Source organism: Cajanus cajan, chromosome 6 (assembly GCF_000230855.2).
Source record: "Cajanus cajan strain Asha chromosome 6, NIPB_CcT2T_4, whole genome shotgun sequence".
In the NCBI taxonomy this organism is placed as follows: domain Eukaryota; kingdom Viridiplantae; phylum Streptophyta; class Magnoliopsida; order Fabales; family Fabaceae; genus Cajanus; species Cajanus cajan.
In genome coordinates this window covers 48,048,982-48,071,253 of record NC_138522.1, presented here as the reverse complement: position 1 = coordinate 48,071,253, position 22,272 = coordinate 48,048,982, and the positions used below count along the sequence as shown (strand labels likewise).

Sequence of the window (22,272 nt, the reverse complement as noted above, 5' to 3'; positions counted from 1 at the left end):
GCATATAAATGTTCGGATACAATTTACTAATTCTTATTAACTATTACTAGTGAAAAGAAAAAAAAACACATCAAAACACTTTTAGTATAGACAACAAAAAAGGGTAATCTCTTTAATAGTGCCTATTGAAAAAGTAAAAATAAATAAATAAGACACTACATGCTGCCATTATAAAAGAAAATTAAAAAAATTCATTCACATAATTTGTATAGTTATTAGAAATTATGTATAATTATTAAGGATAAAATGAAAAAGATAAAAAAGAATATCAATTAAGAAATTCCTTTTATTAATAGTATTATAGATATAAATATAAATTGATAAACATTAAGACCGAGCAAAACTTTGGCTAGCTTCGTCAACGAATCATTTTGGCACAAGTATTGACAATTTGACAAGTTTACACTCTTATATGGCTGCGGCTTCCAGAAATGTAAATTAAAAAAATCCTAAATGAAATTTGATGCCAGAATACATTTCAGTCATATAATTACAAAATTGTACCTGTGGCAGAAATAAATTTTCCTTGTAGACTATATCAATTCCATTTAATTTAATTCACATTCAACGTAAATCCAACACTAGCATAGTTTTAACCTTTATACATTAAAAAATGCAAAACCTCTGTAAACGAGTTTCCAAACACACCCTAACAACTCAGGCAGCAAATCAAGCGAACTATACAAAACCATTCACCATCTTATCACACAAAAAACAAACTATAACTCCTTCTCAGCTACCAAATACAACCTGGTGAATTAGAACAAGTGAGAGTGAGAAAAGAAACCAATCCAAAATAAAGGCATTAACCAATAACCGCCAAATACCATCATGCTAAATTTAAAATAGACCTATCTTAAGTTATCAACAATTATTTTACCGCTTTGTTTCACTCATCTGTTTTCCTTCAAAAAATTCACCCAACATTTGATCTAAAGATCTTCTGGTATGTATTTGATGTATTTCTGAGGATTCTTACCAGTCTCCACTAGAGGCTGGCGACACAGTAGGTTCCCAAATATGCACTTATTGCAAGGTACTAATAAATCATACAAAAACCACAAGGCATCAAAAGCAAACATAAGTAAATGTATTTTTCTTTCAAAGGGGAAAAGACATCATTTCATATCCATGGATACAAGTATTCCCCTACATACAAAATAGGAATGACATAAATTAAAATGAGAACCCACCCAAAATGATTGACAAACGATCTATAGGCTACCAACAAGACTTCAGCAACCACAGGCATGAGAGACTCTTGCAGATCGATGTCAGGAACTGTCCACTGAGATTATCTCTAATGGATTTCCTCAAACATAACATTCAATTTCTTAAACCTAATAACATAATACATGTAGACATGTCAAAACAAGTAAAGAAATTACTCATAAAGAAGCAACTGAAAGGCTACCAGTCCTAAATGAAGCACCACTACTGCTTCCAGTTCCACCATCGCCGCAATCAGTATCACTCCTGCCACTTGATGGGCAAAGGCCCTGAATAGATAAGCACTGATGAATTTGCCGAGAAAAGAATCAAAATTAAAAACATAGACGACTTTAACAAATATTAATGTTAAGAAGAAATAGAGCATTTGCATGAAACCAAACATCAGGAAAAAACAAATCAATCTACTAGAACACCTTCATTATCAAAACCAAAAGGCTAAAATAAGTTTTTGTTCCTATTCCCTCAAAAAAATTTCTAGTTCAATTTTAGTCCTTCTAAAATTATCTTATTTTAGTACCTGAAAATTTGGAATGCTAAATTTGGGGGATTGAAATAGGACGAAAAAATAATTAAAGATACTAAAAGCAAATTTTGATCATTTTAGAGGGGGCTAAACATATTTTACTATTATCCACGTGACATCTAAGAAAAATGTAAGACAAGCACTAGAACAAGACCTTTGCCCAAGCATTTCTTTTTCATTGATTTGCAAGCTGCTGAACAACCCTCCTATGTCGTTGGCTTCAGACCTTGGCTTCAGTTATCCCCTAGCAAATCCTTGGCCTCAGACCAAGAACAGAAGAGGGTTAAGAGGAAAAAAGACTTTCAACCACCAAAACATGTAAAAAAATTGTGATTTAAAGAAATTCATAACCAAAATATATTTTGATAATTTTAGAGGGGCTAAACATATTTTACCATTATCCAAGTGACATCTAAGAAAGCTGCAAGACATGTAATGGTCAGCAAGGTCACTAGAACAAGACCTTTGCCCAAGCATTACTTTTTTATTGATTTGCATGCTGCTGAACAATCCTCCTATGTTGTTGGCTTCAGACCTTGGCTTCAGTCATCCCCTAGCAAATCCTTGGCCTCAGACCTAGAACAGAAGAGGGTTAAGAGGAAAAAAGACTTTCAACCACCAAAACATGCAAAAGAATTGTGATTTAAAGAAACTCATAACCAAAATATGTCAAATACATACCTCCAAACCCATCTTACAATATAATGAATATTGTTCATGAGAAAACAATGTGTTAATGCAGGGTCTTTATACTGTGCTCTGATTTTCCATCTAAATTGGTTTGCAAAGCTTGCATTATTCGCAGTTACATATGCTAGCTGTGAAGAATCATCACCACTTTCAAAATCCAGAAAAAGTTGCTTCAAGGTGGATTGATAGCTGAAAAGTTTAAAGAATTTTGATCAGGTCAAATATGTGATCAGATCTACGATAAAGATCCTGAAAAAAATTACCCACACACATTAGAGAAGAGTACAGCAGCATTATCCTTCTTACAAAGGGAATGAAAACTGAACTTTAAGAAACAGTTTCTCTTAAATATAAATAAATAAAATAGAAGAATGTGATTCCACAATTCCCTCATAGACATCATCATTTTATAATAAGGAAAATAAAACTCAAGTTCAAACAGTTGGAAATATTTGATTAGCTCAAGGCAGATCTAATCACTCGTTATTTTCTAGTTCTACCCTATATCCTAAAGCTGCTACCACAATGGCACAACATTTGGTATTTCAGATTCATCAATAAAAATTAATTCTTTCCTTTAGATTCTGAACAAATTCTATCAATAAGATATCCTTTCAATAAAACTACAAAAGAAACACCTAGAAACTAAGTGACCAAACATGTAACATGGCATGTCAATCTCTCAGCATATCTAACAAAGAAATGCACTAAAATGTCCATGAGCAGAATAAATCAGAACTGTAAAATAAATTTTAAAAATCTTAACATGTAAGGAATGATAATAAATAATGACCAACAAATTTGTCATCTCATCAATGAACACGGCAAAAAATGTTAGAAGATATGGCTACGAAATTGGGATCAGACAACACTCAACTTACTCAAACACCGAACTTACTAAAAAAAACCTCACATAGTTAATCACATAGCGTGTCAAAGTATGGACAGTTCCATCTGTAACTGCAGTCTTTCTAGCATCTTTCTCGATTGCCACTTCAAATTCTTCAAAGGTCTCCTGAGCTCTTTGTGCAAGATGTTTTGTCAAACTAGTTGCAGCTTCTTTTATTCCAGAGCAAGCTTTGCCTTTAAGAAGAGTTTCAATCTGCAAAATTTAAGGAAATTGTTTATTGCAAGATTATAACACTACTGCAAAATGCCTTGTTCTTTGTTTTATGAACGAAACAAAACAACTACCCAAACCTAATATGTATCAGGATAGTCAACTATATAACATCTAGTGTGGTGACTAGTGTAAAGTGTAAACCTCTATCAATAAGAAGTTGAAAGTAAACACTGGCAGATGACACTAACACAGGCCCATTCTAATGACAGAATTATAATGCCTTAATTGAAATAAATTGACTTCAATAAACGAGATGAAGCACCTATTAGAGGTTTTTTTATATTTACTAAACAGTTTTTCTCTTGGATGCTATAAATAATTTAAAAGTGGCAACAGTATGATTCCAAACTTCACTCAAGACTTTTAAAGAAAAAATGTCCGTATACATGAAATATCAAGAGTGTAGTTCCCTTTCATGGTAGTCACAATTTATCAAAGACAACCATAATAATGTTAAAACATAAGCCAGAGTACAAGACCAAAGAATTGGAGTTCGGTGATCGAGACAAATTTCATGATTTTACGATAGAGCATTCTTTCTTAAAAGAATAATAATTAAACTAAAGGCCTTTTACTACTAGTAGTCTCATGTCATAGACAACTGAAAAGGAAACTACAAATAAATTAGTAATGCAAATGAAAAGTCAATGACATGTATAGGCACTAAAACTTTTATGTGATAAATTAGAAAAGTCATGACCACTGAACATAAAATAAAACTTTACAAATTGACATCTAAGATTTACGAAACCAATACACAAAAGAGATAGCATCAAGATTCCTGATTTTGCATTTCAGAAGCCATACCTCTGAATGAAGCTCTTGCATTATTTCATACACAATACATGTAGACGTGTCAAAACAAGTAAAGACATTACTCATAAAGAAGCAACTGAAAGGCTACCTGTCCTTAATGAAGCACCACTACTGCTTCCAGTTCCAGTACCACTCCCACCAGTACCACTCCCACCACCTGATGACCTAAGGCCCTGAATAGATAAGCAACTGAAGAATCTGCCGAGAAAAGAATAAGAATTAAAAAAATACACAGCTTTAACAAATATTAATGTTAAGAAGAAATAGAGCATTCCCATGAAACCAAACATCAGGAAAAAAACAATCTACTAGAACACCTTTATTATCAAAAAATAAAAAGGGTAAAATATGTTTTTGTTCCTGTTCATTCGAAAACATTTCTAGTTCGGTTTTAGTACTTCTAAAATTTTGTCCTATTTTAGTCCCACAAATTTGGAAATGCAGTTTTTTTTATCTTAAAAGTAGCTTAAATAGCATCTTAAAACAATTTTTAAGCACTACCAAAGTACTTGGAGGACTAAAAGTGATAAATTTTTAAATTTGGGGACTGGAATAGAACAAAAAAAAAATCAAGATTAAAAGCAAATTTCGATAATTTTAGAGGGACTAAATATATGTTATCATTATCCAAGTGACATATAAGAAAGCTGCAAGACATGTAATAATCAGTAAGGTCACTAGAACAAGACTTTTGCCCAAGTATTTCTTTTGTATTGATTTGAATGCTGCTGAACAATCCTCCGATGTCATTGTACCCAGTCATACCTTAGCAAATCATTGTCTTCAGACCTAGAATAGAAGAGAGTTCAGACGAAAAAAGACTTTGAACCACCAAAACATGCAATAAAATTGGGATTTAAAGAAATTTATAATCAAAAATGTCGAAAACATACCTCCAAACTAATCTGACAATATAATGAACATTGTTCATGAGAAAAAGATATGTCAATGCAGGGTCTTTATACTGCTTTGATCTTCCTTCTAAATTTGTTTTCAAGCTTCCATTATGTGCACTGTTACAGATCCTAGCAATGAAGAATCATCACCACTTTCAAATTCCTCAAAGAGTGCTTAAAGGTGGATTGGAAGCTGCAAAGTCTAAAGAATTCTGATCAGGTCAAATATGTGAAAAGTACACAAGCTTGAGCATTATCCTTCTTACAAAGGGAATGAAAACTGAACTTAAAGAAATTGTTTCACTTAAATATAAAAATATTAAATAGAAGCATGGTACGTACTCCCTCATAGACATCATCATTTTATAATAAGGAAGATAAAAGTCAAGTTCAAATAGTTGGAAATCTTTGATTAGCTCGCTCAAGACAAATCTAATCACTCATTATTTTCTAGTTCTATAAAACAATGAAAATACATATATGTACCACATATCTTATTAAAAATAAGGAGAAAAGGCCTTTAGTTGTCATCTTGTAATTCAATTTTTTTTAACTACAAGAGCACGAAGAGAGTTAAAACTATCCAAAACAAATTTCAGCGTCACTTACTTATTTTTTAGGAATTAAAAACAAATCAATATCCTTCATCACAAACACAATCACAAATCACAATTCACGTTTGTAAAAATCCAAAAAAAAAAATCAGCTAAAATAAGGACATTTCATCAATCCACCACTCCACGCACACTCACCAATAACATCACCATTACATGATTTTAATTTTTACCTTCCATCGGCACATGGTCACCAGAGTGAGGAACAAAGAGAAAAACCCTAACAAGCAACAAAGACAATCAAGAATTAAAAAGAAATGAAACAAGAAATTGATTTGAAAAGTAAAAAAGCACAAACGGTTCGTAACATCACTTTACTTTCTACCTTCCATCTACACAACGTCACCAGATTGAGAAACTGTAATATCCATATCCACCGGTCTTTGCACCGCACAAAAAGAAAAACCCTTTCCAGCAACAAAGACAAAAAAAGAATCAGAAACAAATGAAACGAGAATCAGAAACAAATGAAACAAGAATCAGAGAAGATGCGGTGCATAACATCACTTTAATTTCTACCTTTCAAAGAAGGTCACCAGCGAGGTACGGTAAAATTCATGTCCACCGTTTCTGCACCACACAGAAAGAACAAGAATCAAAGAAAAACTCTGACAAGTAACAAAGACAAAGAAGAACAAACAAGAACAAGAAAAGAGTATGCAGAAACAGAAGAAAAGGGAAAGAAGAGTCTAGACATCTAACCAAAGATGAGGCATTAGTGTGTGCAAGTGCTATGGAAGAAAGACTCTTCGAAAAGAGAATCTTGACACTGGAGACTAATGAAGCGTAAGAGAAGAGAGTGACTCTCGAGAGTGGAAATGAGAGAGGAGAGTTGCATATAGAGTGAGAGGAGAGAGTGACACAACATTTATATAGGGAGAGGAGACGGTCACGACGCATTTATATATAAATAAATAAATTTTTACTTAAGTTAAAATTAACCCAGGCACGTAGTTTTCATAAAAGTTTGCTATTTTTTTTTTACCAATAATAATTACAATAATAATCTTAAAGTTCAAACTCCAGATCTTATATAATTGCAAATTTGCAATCCCTCACCATTAAACAGATTCTATTTAGAAGCTCTCTTAATTATTTATTTTTTATACTTTAAGTTCATACGAGACCAATATAAATAAAATATTATAAAATTATTATTTATTTCTTAAAAGATAGGAAATTGCATATTTTAAAGTAATCAATTTAGAAAAACATATAGAAAAATATTTATGTTATTAAAAAAATTAAATTAAATAAATGGACAATTAATATATAAAGAGAAAAAATTTATTTTGGGTCAATTTATGATACATATTAAAAGAATATAATAAACTCTATATTGTCGCCTTATAATAATTTTAAAAATTGAAACAAAAGGCATGAACTTTCCTATAAATTTTTCTTTTTTAAAAATAACTTATTCCAGTGAAAGATCATATTGGGTCAAACATGTCAATTTAATTCAAGCTCAAAATTTAAAATTTAAATCTATATGTAACCAAACAAGTTTAAGCAATCCACAAACTAGCTCAATCAAAATATCTACTATGAACAAATGGAAAAACAAGGGTAACAAAGCATGAACATTGAAATAAAGAGCGTGAAAAACTTAAGGTTGTTGACAGTGGAAGTTAAAAACTTTAAAAATGGGTTCGTTAAAATACACTTATAACTGTCACTGATGCAATTCCTCCCTAACTTCTTTCAACCTCTTTGAACATTGAAATAAAGAGCGTGAGAAACTTAATAGGCCAAAACTCAGTTTTCTAACACAATGAGTTAGTAACGCTATACAACTATCCATACATATCATGCAAGTAAGCATTTCACAAGCCTTCTTCTAACTTCCAATACATTGGAATATAACCTTCTGGACTAGTTCTTTGGGTATTCAACTCCCACACGCTACAAGTTCTTGAGCTCTTTAACTTTTAATTGGTCTACAATCAACATAGAATCCAAAAAGTAAATGAATCTATGTACGTTAACTTAATAGAGTTCAATATTCTAATGCAAGGTTATACGATGTGTTCTAAATTTTATAAACTTACACACCATATGCAGGATTTAAAAGAAAGGAGTAAGTGAAAAAATCTGAGGATAGGTCAAATCAAAGATAGAATTATTGTTCTGAGCCACCATTTCCTTGTGAGTAACCATTAGTATAAACTAAGTATGGATTCCTGAAGGACAACCATTAGTATAAACTAAGTATGGATTCCTGAAGGACTAGACTTAGCATCAACTTTCGTATCAAAAGAATACTAGGTATACAAGTAGTCTTGCCTAACTTCATATAAAAGTATATTGGAGGCCTGCTTAGTATCACTAGTTGCACACAAGTATATACAATAAGGAAATATAATCATGCAATTATTATATAAGATACTTAATAATTAGATAAGATTTTTAATAAGTATACATGTACTCATAATTCATGTATATATTTGATCTCATGTGTAAATAAAATAGGCCACCAAAGAAGCCCACGGCCAAAAAGCCCATTTATGTCATAAGTTAAAAAACAGTCCAAAAAACTTTATTCGCTATGCTCGGTATATGAGCTAATTTTTTTTAAAATGTTAATATTTACAACTATTAAAATATAATCTTAATTCATTTTATTAATCATTTAATTCAAGGTTAATTTATTTTATTGGCTAAATTTTCAATTTATTTTTTTTATAAAAACAAATTTCAAGTAATAAAAAATTTAGAAAATGCAGGAAAAAATCAAAACAAACAACCAGAAATTGTAAAAATCAAAAAGCATAACTGTGCAAAAAAAAAAGAAACAGATAAAAAAAACTGTGAAACCCGACATTAGCCATGGTGATAATATATATAATAAAGCAAAGGTGTTTACATTAATATTTAACAAACTTGTTAATTTATAATTAATATTTTAAATTGTGTAGCATAGGGATAAATACTTATTTTACATAATTCAAATTTATAATTAATAAATCTTTTATATATAAATTATATTTTTAATTTATTATAAATAATTGACATTGTTATCTACAACTCTTTCAATCTTTGAAAACTATTTAAATATATAATAAAATTAAATTTTACAAATAAGAATGATAAATAAAAAATAAGTGATAAAAAGAAACTCTTACAGAATACTTTGATTAAAGAAAAAAAACTTCCTAAACTTGATTAATATAATTATTCTCATTTAGTTATAAATAGCTTTTAAAATCATTAATATATAACTATTTTTTACTGAAAATATAATCTAGAAATATTCTTATTCTATTTTTTTTCTTTCCATTTCTTTTCATACACCCCTTTACTGATATCATTAAATAAAATAATAAAGAATTTGATTTAAAAAATTATGATAATATAAAGTTATAGTTGTTAAATTTTGGGGCCAGCTATCCCACCCTTTGAGGTGCCTCCAACGTAGCGAGGAGATTAGTCACTGCTGTCGTCGGTGGATACTCCAGGGACGAACCAAAAAAAAAAAAAAGAATAACAAATAATTAATATTTTAATATTTTTTTCATCTAAAGTGAATGATAAAATTAGCTCATACACATGGTTTTCATCGAAGCTTTCTAACTTTTTTACCAATTACAACTTTAATGTTCAAACTCCAAATCATATGTATGTAATTGCAATCCCTCTAATCCTAATAATTCAGAAACTCTTATTTAATTATTCTCTATCCTTATTTAAACCTTTAAATAAAAATGACTATAAAATTATTATTTATTTATTTCTTAAAAGACAGATAATTGTTTATTTATAAAATAATCAATTTAGACAAACATATAGAAAAATAGAAAAAAAACATTTATTATATTAAAAAAATTAAATTAGATAAAAGAAAAATAACTTACTTTGGGCCAGTTTATTATACATATTAAAAAAATATAATAAACTCTATATATATTGTCAACTTATAATAATTTTGAAAACTAAAACAAAGGCATTATCTTTCTATAAGTTTTTTTTTTTAAGAAAAAATTATTCTAGTCAATGATATTGGGTTAAACATGTCAATTTAATTCAAGTTTAAAAATTAAAATTCAAATCTATACATCTATATCTATATCAAACCAAACAAGTTTTAGCATCTATCTAACTACATTAACCAAAATATCATCACATCTACGCGCTATACCGTATTGCAAAGAAGAACAAAAAAAGGAATAGCACAGTAACATAAAAATACCATAAAGCAATTCTTTGTCTCACCTTTCTATAGTGGTTAAACTTTATGGCTCTCACTTTAATGACACACATGCATACATTTCTAAGAATTATCCAAATATTTTTTTTATAGATCTTACCGATAAAACTAATTAGAAACATGTAATTTTCCTTTGATTTGAAGATAGATATTTTTATTTAGTGATGTAGTTTGATTTAATGTATTTGACTTAATGCATGGGCTAACATTTAAATAAATAAATAAAAAATTTAAGTAAAGATAATTTTAATAAATATTATTTAACAATAATATGAAAAGAATAAAAGTTTAAAGTTTTGAATGAAAGAAAAATAGAAATTTTATTGCAATCAAAAAGCTTAAAACTAAAGGAAAGATTACCTTGTAGATATCATCTATATCTGCAATGATGCAGTGGTTTTTATCTTCCCACTCAGTTCTCTTCCAAGATCTCAATGGAAGCTCTCTAACATTGCAGGACCACAACATCAAGGGTAAAGTAGGTCTGGGCCCACCAAAGCTTCGGGATCCATTTGTACAAATTAAAAAGGTATCAACTATTTTATAATAAAACATAAGTCCTGTCCATGAGACTAGCTAGAGATTAAAAAGAGCATAACAAATGCAAATAAAAACAAGAAAAGGAGAATTATATTAAAAATAAAAATAAAAAAAACCTTGTTTGTAACAAACTTTCTGACTCAAGCATTTGCATGAAAGAGTTTATAAGGAAAGCGACAATATAACATGCATTAATAAATGACTCAAACACATTAACTCACTACTAGTAAAAACAATCTCACATTGCCACAAGATAATCCCTTAAATACAAAATGAAGCAAATATATTAATGCAATAATCAAGGTAGGTAACTCAATACAAGCTATTCTATTTTAGAATATCTTATCACTTACATGGATGCTGAACCATAATCAAACAGCAAGGCATTGAGACAGAACTTCACATACAAGACAGAAGTGTCTTTGCTTGACAGCATGAAGTATTCATTCCATATCTGTAAACATGGTGAGTGGGGAGAAAGTGAGTGGAGACAATCATGGCAGATAACATAGGGGATGGGCAGAAGAGAGATTTGGTATGCAAACACGTCAAATTCAGAGAGCCAATCAAAAGTAGATAAAAAGTTTCATTTATTTATATAGTAGTTATCTAAATAGCACACCACAAATATAAGGTGCAATGATACCATACCATAACTGATAACTGGCCATCTCAATTAAAATAAAAAACTTTTGCCCTCTTTAAACCCCCCCTCCTGTGGAACATCTACAACATTTCGTTCAGGCTCCAGAAACATACCTATAGAGTATTATCAAGAAACCCTTTATGGTCCCTTCTTGGATTCAATTTGGGAAGCTGGAAAAAGAGTGTGCTCATAAATTAATTTAAAACCTAACAAACAACATCAATCAAATGGTGAGTGGGGAAAATGTGCAGCAAACATTTCTTGGATAATTATCAAGCTTGGTTTGATGAAATCCACAACAGAGCATGCCAGAATAGTTTGAAAGTAAAACAGAAAAGAAAACGACAACTAAATTTTAAAATTCTGCTTCCTAGTACTTCACTTAATAGATGCTGAAACATAATTAAACAGCAAGTCATTGAGAAACAAATTCACATACTAGAGACATCTCTAATGACTGAAATCCTTTTTTATCTTAACTTCCGTTTACTCTATCATTTTTTTATTTTTATTTAAATAAAATACATAATGACACGACCTCATTTCCACTATTATATATAAAAGCTATAAGGATAGGTTACTTCTAAGTGAAGCAATTAATTATACTTGTCATCTCCTTCCCTTATGAATCCTTTAATTTCCAATAATCGAGCAAGACCTCTCCACCATAATATATCAGTGGTTAAAAACTTTTGATACTGTATACAAACATTCAAGTATGAAAATAAAACTGGTTACGTAGATTGGCAACAAGATAGAATATCCAACTTGACAAACAATAAGAAATGACAATTATAACTAGGTTCACCTGCTGCCTTATTTTTCCAACTAACACCTTAAGGTTTGGCCTCTCTCTTAGTCCTCTATGTTTGGAGCCAGAATACATATCATCTTCATATGAGCAATCCAAGGAATCATTACATACCTGAAAAAAATAACAAGTTACTTCATTTTCTTTCCTCTTACAGACTAAAGAAAGTAATCTTTTCACAAAACTTGAGCTCTTAAACTAAAGATCCAGGAACTCCACAAAACAAAGCATTTTTTTAATCAATTTATCATATTGAAACTTAACCCAGAGAAATAGACACACAAAATATACATTAAGTAGCAAGAGGATAAGTATGGAAAATATCCTGTGAAAATCCAAAAGTCAATATTTTGATATAAATCCAAAAGTACCAAAATGCTTTTGCATCAAGTTGCTAACTTTCCGCTCCCAATCTGATGCAACATCCGAATCTTGAACTTGAAATGGCTCTGAAAGCACAAATGGAATGGGATCAGGGAAATCCTCCGTGTGTTCTTGGACATCATTGGAGTCGAATATCTTGACTGCCGAACTAGACGACACGTGCGCAAAGGTTGTCTTCTGAGAGGGTTCTTGTTGTGTTCTTGCAATTTGGGGGTGTTGAGGATGTGCTCCACAACACTAGGAACAGAGAGACACGCTTCTTCTATTGCATAATAAGCCTTTGATAAATAATGAACCATGAAATCATTAAAAATCTATTCATTTGATTTTATAAATTAATAATTATATTTATTTTTCTTTTTCCTTCAAAATACAGTACTCAATAGGAGTTAAATAAAATGCATGACAGCAACATTTTTCTATCCATTCTATTTTGGCATACATGGAAATTATTATTACTATAAATTAATCATTTATTATGGTTTCATTAAAACATCACTTTTACTAACATTACTAATCTAAGTGACACGACCTTTTTATACAGGTAAATGATACCAGACTTAAATTCCTTAAAATATGTCTTAGGTTCAAGTTTCAAAAAATAAAAAATAAAAAGTAATTAAAAATAATCAATGCAATCTTTTCGACAAAGTCTGATAATTAAAAAAAAAACAGTGAATATTTTATACAAGTAATAACATGGAATTCACACTCAAGTCAGAACAAAATGAGATGCAATCTCAAGCTTATCATTAATAAAACAAAAATAACCCATCATTAAGTAACAAAAATTAGAGTCATTTTCCTTGTTAAAATATTATGTCAATAATTGTAAATTACAACTTTGTAAAATAAATTATTCCAAAATTGTATAACTGAATTCACAACCCATTGTCAAAGGCAGCGTAGGAGGGTATCATGATTAGTTTCAAACCCACACGAGAACAGCTGAACAAAAAATTGCTGCATGGAGAATAAAAACATATCTTTGCTATTCTATTCATGTGATTTACCTTTGTTTTAAGTGGATTAACCGCCATACATTATTCAAGTAGCACTAAAAGTAAAGATGTATCGTTTAAGTTTAATTTTTCAAATAACAACTAATCATTTAATTGGTTACTAAATTGAGATTCAAATCATGAATCAAAAGGCCTATTTTCCAAATTGTGAATTGAATTGGACCATGAATCACTAAGATAGATGTCCAATAATTAAAATAACATACATGGTTAACAAATTCATAATTGCCAATTTTAAATGTCACTGCATCTTAGAATGTGTCCGGATATAAATGCTTTGGATTCAAACCTGATTCTTAAGGAAATGTTGCTTTTGCCCAATCTTTATAATTTTCTCAAAATGAGACTTCAGTGTATCCTCCTCCATTGGCCCCTGCAAACGTTGAAACAACTGCCTGGCACTACCCTGCTAAAGATATGAAAGATTTACCCAATTAAAGTTGCAAAATATATTGGTCAAACATAACGTTTTCCCAATGCATCCAAATATACTAAATGAAAAATGAAAGAAATAACGCGCCTTAGGAATTCCAGGTAATGTAGAAGGATAAGACTGTGAAGACCCTGAATCTTCAGCACTATCTGCACCATCCCCAGTAGTTCTATCCATTAAAATTTTATGACGCTCCTTGCATTCTTTTGGTTTCCGAAATACACACTGGAAATATAGTAAAATGTCATGCTATCAGAAAATATCCAACTAAATCCCAAATAACAGAAAATTATAAATTAGATGAAATTTTAGCATTTAAAGCATCATAATGAACACAGCATCAGAGTTTCAAAAGATATGATATGAGAAATGTCAGCAGAACACCAAAGTACTCCCAATTACTAAATGGATAGCCATCCTATGAAGCAGGAGGTACCAATTGGTGGGTGTCAATAATAACATCTTTTAAGATCAATGATTTTCAGTAATGTTCTAATGGAAAGTCACAAGGATAATAAAACAGGACCAGCAACTATGGCACCTTTCTTCTAAAACCATGTGTATTTGCACATCATTACCTTGATTTGGAGAGCACTATTGATAGCATCACTTACAAGCTCCCAGTTTGGACCCATATCATGTACCAGGACCACAAGAGCCTGCAACAGGTAGAACAATAATGGTAAGCCTTTTACACAATTCATAGACATTCAAGTATAAAATATTTATTCAAAAAGAATAAAGAAAAGTCTTCCAAACAACCTGATCTTCAAATAGTGACCAAGGACTTCCAGAACCAGGCTGTCCAGCAGAAATCTAATAGCAAAAAATAAAACAAAAACAAAAAATTAGCAAGATCACAAAGAAAATTTGAAAGCAATGAGCACCCAAATTCACATCAAAATTTTCCTTCAGTGCTTTAGCTTTCTGACTCCTGTCTCGCCCACTAATGATCTTAATAAATTTATTAGGATTTGACATGTTACTCATTTGTGAAGCAGCTGGGGAAGGAATAGAATTAGTCATTGGCACAATATTGTCCAAAGGATTTTCAAGTGATGGTGTCAATATCTTTGGCTTCTTCAAACTAAGTCGCCCATGCAAACCTTCAGAGCAGGACATTTGGACTCGTAAATCATGAAGAAAATAGAATACATATGATATACTGATTGTAAATAAAAAAGTTTTGAGATCTATAATAAAATTACAAGTAGTTTTACCACTACTTCCATTAGATTCAAAGGGATGACTTTCCCCTCTCCTCTTGCACTGATCCCTCTGCATTGAGAAAACACCATAGAATAACTAATTAGAAAATAATATTCATAAACAGTGCATACAGTAAATTTAAAAACAACTATGGGTAGTTGAGGGTTTAGGTGGCAATCTAGGTTCAAACTGTTATAACAACTTTCCGATGATCCAAAGAAGAAAAAATGAAGAGATAGAGCTACAGGCACACCTTCTGATTTCAAGATATATACAAAACAAGAAGAAAAAAAATTTAAAATGAAAAGCACTTAATAATTAACAACTAATGGAAAAATTTGAGATTATCACAGACGAATGAATTCCCTTCCAGGTGCCAATGAGTAAGTATGTTTGAAAACTTATTTGTACTGAGACAAACTGTAAAGTAAAAATACTGTAAACAGTATGTTTTTAAAGCTAGATAAAATATCACTTAAATTGAGTTTTGCTGCTAGTCTACCGCGAGAAGTCCTCAAATCAGATTGCCATTTCTTACCTTTTTTCCTTCGTTGCCTTTTGTTTGTGGGTTTGTTGAGATTCATTTTTTCCAAGCGCTGGCGGCGGATCTCAGTATCAGCCCAACCCTTTCCCCGTTCCGAGAATGAGGAAAATGGTTGCAAGTTTTCTTTGTAAGCAACGTATCTGCCTCAGGGTAGACATAGAAATCTTGCTCACTCATTGACTTCACAGATTCCATCCCCAATTTTGTTGGCTCCGGGTATTTTACCTGAACATGGATCTGCAATTGTATGGAGAAAACTTGAAATCAAATCACACAGAATTACCAATGACACTATACTTTTGCTTGGAGTTTAGAACTTGGGAGAATGTATTCAAGTGCATGGCAGTGTATGGAGAAAACTTGAAATCAAATCACACAGAATTACCAATGACACTATACTTTTGCTTGGAGTTTAGGACTTGGGAGAATATATTCAAGTGCATGGCAGTGCCAGTGTGGCACATTACCACGTTCATGCTGAATGCAGAAAATATCATTCGGACCAATGCTTAAATTCGAAAAGCCTTAAAAAGAGTTTTTCATGTGATGTGTTTTAGATCATTATGTTTTAGTACAATGAGAGCAACACACTCTTTTAACACTTTCTATTAATGAGTTAAATATATATGGATCTCATAATAATAGGAATTGTGTTGGGTAGTGTCTAGAAATATGATATTAGCATTTTTGTATTTAAAATCACCTTCTCGTAAGATCACTACTCAATTGTATGCATCATTTGTTGATTTTTAGAGGTAACAAATCCGGCAATTTACACCATGAAATTTATGAGCGCAATTTGATAATTATAAATATATAAAGTTCTTTTTTTATCAGTACCATTAATAAAGGCATCTTTCATGTAAACATTTTGATTAGACTATTTTGTCTTTTCAACCATAAATGATCACTTTTTGTATCTTAACTTCTGTTTACTTATCATTTTTTTTATTTTTTATTTAAATAAAATATATAATGACACGACCTCATTTCCACTATCATATATAAAAGCTATAAGGATAGGTTACTTCTAAGTAAAGCAATTAAGTATACCTTGTTATCTCCATCCCTTATGAATCCTTTAATTTCCAATAATCGAGCAAGACCTCTCCACCATAATATATCAGTGGTTAAAAACTTTTGATACTGTATACAGACATTCAAGTATGAAAATAAAACTGGTTACATAGATTGGCAACAAGACCTCTCCAACGTAACAAACAATAAGAAATGACAATTATAACTAGGTTCACCTGCTGCCTTATTTTTCCAACTAACACCTTAAGGTTGGGCCTCTCTCTTAGTCCTCTATGTTTGGAGCCAGAATATATATCATCTTCATATGAGCAATCCAAGGAATCATTACATACCTGAAAAAAATAACAATGTCACTTCATTTTCTTTCCTCTTACAGACTAAAGAAAGTAATCTTTCCATAAAACTTGAGCTCTTAAACTAAAGATCTAGGAACTCCACAAAACAAAGCATTTTTTTAATCAATTTATCATATTGAAACTTAACCCAGAGAAATAGACACACAAAATGCTTTTGCATCAAGTTGCTAACTTTCCGCTCCCAATCTGATGCAACATCCGAATCTTGAACTTGAAATGGCTCCGAAAGCACAAATGGAATGGGATCAGGGAAATCCTCGGTGTGTTCTTGGACATCATTGGAGTGGAAATGGTCAAATATCTTGGACTGCCGAACATGCGCAAAGGTTGTCTTCTGAGGGTTCTTGTTGTGTTCTTGCAATTTGGGGGTGTTGAGGATGTGCTCCACAACACTAGGAACAGAGAGACCCGCTTCTTCTATGGCTTCGACAATATTTGAATACTCAAAACCCATTTCAATCATTTCTGCAATCACTTGGTCCGAACATGTGTTGTTGCCCTCCATCGCATTTTTTGCTATAAATTAAAATTAAGAAAGAAAGATCCCCTTTTGCTTTTCGAAATGGGGGAAAAAGAAAAATCAAAAGCAAAATAAAATTAAGAAAGTAAGATCTCCTTCTGCTGTTTGTTTTCGTTCCCGAACAATTTAGAGGGTTCGCCAAGAGAGCATCACTCAATCCCGCCAAATCTTTTTATAATTGAAAATTTAGAACACTATCAATTTATTTATATCTATACTAATATATAAAATAAATACTTTTTTAGTAATTATATTGCTTTCCACATTTTTTTTATCATTATAGTTTTTTATTTTAAAATTTTTTAAAAAATAATATTTTTTATCAAATATAAGAACTTAAAATTAATAGATTCATCATAATACCTCTATTTTAATATATAAAAGAGATATCATTTTAGTAACCACCTTGATCTCTACATTTTTTTTACCATTATACCATTTTATTTTAAAATTTAAAAAAATAATATTTTTTTATCAAATTTAAGAACTTAAAATTAATAGATTAATGATAATACCAAATAAATCAATATATTTTTATTATTTTATTTTTATTTTTATTTTTATTTTTAATAGAGATACAACCCTACTAGTATATTATAAAGGAAATATTAGCATATATAATCGTTTTTTATCTCAACTTTTTAATAGACATTATACCCCTTAAAAAAAATTATATCCTTTTTAAATAATTACTTGTGATCTTTTAATATTTTGTCTATGTATAACAATTAGAGACACAGAGTGTCTCAACTCTTTTAATTTTAATAAATTTGTTGAAATAGCAACGGTTGATTAAATAAAAAAATGAAATAAATATATTTTTATAATCAACTCGTGTATATAAAAAATTTACAAATTTGTTTACAACAACAAATTTTTTAAAAGTTATAACTTTATATCTAATTTTATTTTGTTCAATTTTAATATTTAAAAAATAATTATCAATGATTAAAATTAATTTTGTATTAAAATAGAAATTATTTATCATAAATTTGTAATATAATTTATATATTTAAATATATATATTTATTAAAAAAATTAATATAATTTATATATTTAAATATTATTTACATACGTAATTTGTATTTAATTTTAATTATATATAATAAATAATTAACTTTGCATTACACTAATTAAAATACTAGTGATTATTTTAAATACATGACTTATTCTCATATATTACACAAGTTTCACGAAGACACCTATTATTTAAAATCATAATAGAGCAAGGATATTGATTATTTATCGATCAAAAAAGAACATTTGACATAAAAGTATGAGATAAAAAAAAAAAAAGATAATCAATTATTTTTGTTGGCACAATCAAAATAATTGAGATTTTTTCAAATTGATATTATTAAAGAATCACACAAGCACAAAATTTAACAAGACAATACCATGTAACATAAATCACTAATCAAGCAGATAAGAGTTTAGGATCTTGCTCAAGAAAGTTAGTATCAACGCTATCCCAGGTGAAAACAGTATGAAATTCAATTTCAAAGTATAGAGGATACATGTGATATATTATTAAAAAAAACAATTTTGAGTATTTAAAAGTAAACATTAAATAGTTTTAATTTAATCAAAAATATTTTTCAAACCATTGTCATATCATATTAACCGTTCTCGGTATTCGCTCTTTTTATTAAAATAATTTAAATACTAATGCTTAATTTATAATACTAAGTATTTTTAAAATGTAGAAATATATATTTATTATATAATGAAAGAAAGAACATAAGTATTTAATAATAATTTTAAACTAGTCTAAATGTTTAACATAGCGAAATTTTTGTTTTGACACATTAAATAATTTTAGCCAAAATTCAATACATATATTAAATACTCCTTAATTAATATTTTTATATTTGTTAATAAAATTTTTAATTTATTCAATATTAAGTTCATTGGAATTATAATTAAAATCGTAACAACTCGACGGGTCACTATATTAACTATAGTTTAGTTTCTATGTAGTGAAAAACATACAACATATACATATATCCTAGGGCTATTAATCAACATGTAATCTCATACACACAATTATATGTAAGGGGAAGAAAAACAAACTACTTCCTATACATATAAACTATATACATCAAAGAGTAAGTGTTGTATATAAAATAGACCCTATATTTTATCTGTCAAGCATATGTATAAGATCATTGCCTTGAAGCAATAACAACTAAAAGAAAGTCCATCATCTCATGCATAATCCTCCATTGTTATACAAGCTACCGGCTAATCTTGATCTACTTTTATGCAAAGTATGATCATCTCGGTCACAACCACAACGGAAGCACAGGATAAACTTATGAAATAAAACAACGTACAAGCACAACATCAATATCAAGTTAATCAAGATAAACAACAACATTAACTTCAACTTGTTACCAATGCTACTCATACATCTAACAACATAAAAATAACTTAAACAACTTCATCTCAACAACATGATCATCATACAACGATGTACAACTAATACATTATCACGCATATCAACAAAGGAAATCTCCTACAACATAAATAAATAATTTTAGTGGCTAGACCCTACCAAACCATTATCACAATAACAACTTAATTTTATTTCTTAAGTTTACAACTTAAATTAAGAAGTTTAGTACTATTATTAGGATAGAACAATTTGAGCATGAGCTTACACAACATTAGTATCACTAAGCCACCTATAAAATTAACTCACCAACTACTCTCTAAGTATTATGTCCCTCCAATACTCAATTAGGAACTAAGTATTTGACCTTATACTTTACTCGATTGGTCGTTTTATACATATATGTCTCGACCTTGCCCACATATATACGACTACCACATAAAACCTAGAAGAGACAACTTAAAATAATCACTCATTTAGAAGCTAACTTATTTACTAAAGCATTTCAATCGAGTTCTCGAAGCACCATAACATATATTCCCACCTTTTCACACCTAGTGTGGCAAGAGCCCATGTCCGACCCCAACATGTAGGGGTCTCCACATAACTCACTTTCGGTGCCACTCCATTGGTACTCGACGTGATTTCAACTCGAGATGGTTCTCTCTTCTCATGTTCAACGTCATTCAAATTACGCTGACATTATTTCAACACGAGACTCTCCTTATGTCTAGCACCATTCAAATTACGCTTGACATGATTTCAACTTGAGACGATTCTCTCTCCTCACACCTTACGTCACAAATCTTACATCCATGCATGGATGAGACAAAAACCATTGATTGAAACCACGCCCGACACCTTGAAGGCGCGTTCAACGTGACATTAATTTTACACTTATGTAGATCTTGGGTCATCCCACCTGAAATTTAGCAACTTTCCAACATGTATTACACAAAACAACAACTATACAACATGCACAACATGATTTTACGATAAAAAACAACATGCATCCATTAGAATTACGAATCACTACTTCTTCTTTCAAACACAACCAAAACCCAAACCCTACACATACATCATCTCAGTTTAGATTTTCAATCCGAAATATACACCAATAATGCAACCAAACAACAATTCATTAGCATACAATCCAACACAATCCACAAAAACTTGCCTTACCTCTTGTCGATCCCAAATCTGAAAAGAAGAGACAAGAAAAGTAGCTTTGTACGACTTCCAACTTGAGATTCCAATTTCGGAAACTCAAATTTTCTATCTAGTTAAGTGGATCAACTATAGGAAGACAATGAAGATTTTCAGAAGAAGAGGAGGTTTTGAGTTCCAAAGAGTTTCTCTCTAACTTCTCTCTAAAATTTTCAAAAACATGAAATTATGAACTCACTTCTTAAATAAAAAAACCTTGATATACATTTTTTGAACTTATTCAACTTATTTATGTTTTTACTATCCTAGAGACCAACTTAATTCTTAGAGTCGCTTGACTCCAGAATTTTTAAATAACACTACTGATAATAGCTAACAACTAAACAACCACAATCACACAATTAAATTAAAACATTATAAAATCATCAGCATTACATAAACTCCACCAACACGAATGGTAAGAGCCGTAGAAAACTTTAGTCAAATTGTCATCTACAACGAAATTGAAGGCGGCACCGCATATACACCACGTGATTGTTAAGAACTGTCAACATGCGAAGAAAAATAAAACTAAGGTTAAGATATTTCGTTATTTTATATTTTATCATAAAAATATTTTTACTCCTTTATTCTTTAAAATATTTATTTTGATTATTTTAGTTTTAAAGTTTGATTTAATATTATTATTTTGAGCAAGTAAAAAATTGTAATTATGAGACATAATGTTAAAAATATTTTTGACTAATTTAAAAAAGGAAATATACTTCACATAAACAAAAACTATACGGTTAATATTTGAACTAAAGGAAACACAAGTATTTTGGAAGTAGTGTGAAAAGCAACTTTTTGTGAGACTTATTTTTCATGTAATTTATATCATGTTTATGATTTATTTTTGTTTGAATACTGATTCTGTTTCATAAATTTTATGTAAAAAAATTCAACGACATAAATTTTATATCTTGAATTGTTTATCATTAAAGTTCAAATCATATTCTAAAATTAAAAACAATTATTATTCTTGAAAGACAAAGTTAACTCAAATTTGACCTGATCTTCAAATAGTGACCAAGGACTTCCAGAACCAGGCTGTCCAGCAGAAATC

General features: G+C 30.1%; 1 protein-coding gene across 50 annotated transcripts in view; it reads right to left on the bottom strand.

Moving 5' to 3' along the window:
- LOC109794015 (chromatin modification-related protein EAF1 A) overlaps nt 1-18,361 on the bottom strand; it is a 43,234-nt gene extending 24,873 nt beyond the window's left edge. For 43 of the 50 annotated variants that reach the window (XM_083077315.1, XM_083077341.1, XM_083077321.1 and 40 more), the window contains exons 1-25: nt 17,231-18,361; nt 16,945-17,061; nt 16,745-16,837; nt 15,686-15,928; nt 15,159-15,216; nt 14,701-14,754; nt 14,517-14,597; nt 14,026-14,163; nt 13,795-13,914; nt 12,471-12,761; nt 12,097-12,213; nt 11,402-11,494; nt 10,996-11,096; nt 10,463-10,601; nt 6,598-7,835; nt 6,415-6,465; nt 6,221-6,302; nt 6,069-6,115; nt 5,279-5,483; nt 5,151-5,174; nt 4,474-4,583; nt 3,360-3,548; nt 2,438-2,635; nt 1,911-2,332; nt 1,415-1,514 (exon numbers count right to left, since the gene is read on the bottom strand). In XM_083077315.1, the coding sequence (XP_082933441.1) occupies nt 12,486-12,761; nt 13,795-13,914; nt 14,026-14,163; nt 14,517-14,597; nt 14,701-14,754; nt 15,159-15,170 (681 nt within the window). In that variant the 5' untranslated portion in view covers nt 15,171-15,216; nt 15,686-15,928; nt 16,745-16,837; nt 16,945-17,061; nt 17,231-18,361 and the 3' untranslated portion in view covers nt 1,415-1,514; nt 1,911-2,332; nt 2,438-2,635; ... (11 more) ...; nt 12,097-12,213; nt 12,471-12,485. Of the gene's footprint in view, nt 1-1,193; nt 1,341-1,414; nt 1,515-1,910; nt 2,333-2,437; nt 2,636-3,359; nt 3,549-4,473; nt 4,584-5,150; nt 5,175-5,278; nt 5,484-6,068; nt 6,116-6,220; nt 6,303-6,414; nt 6,466-6,597; nt 7,836-10,462; nt 10,602-10,995; nt 11,097-11,401; nt 11,495-12,096; nt 12,214-12,470; nt 12,762-13,794; nt 13,915-14,025; nt 14,164-14,516; nt 14,598-14,700; nt 14,755-15,158; nt 15,217-15,685; nt 15,929-16,744; nt 16,838-16,944; nt 17,062-17,230 lie in introns of all 50 variants that reach the window. The other 7 variants (XM_083077355.1, XM_083077324.1, XM_083077349.1 and 4 more) reach the window with 7 other exon arrangements.
- Between the last annotated feature and the right edge of the window lie 3,911 nt (nt 18,362-22,272).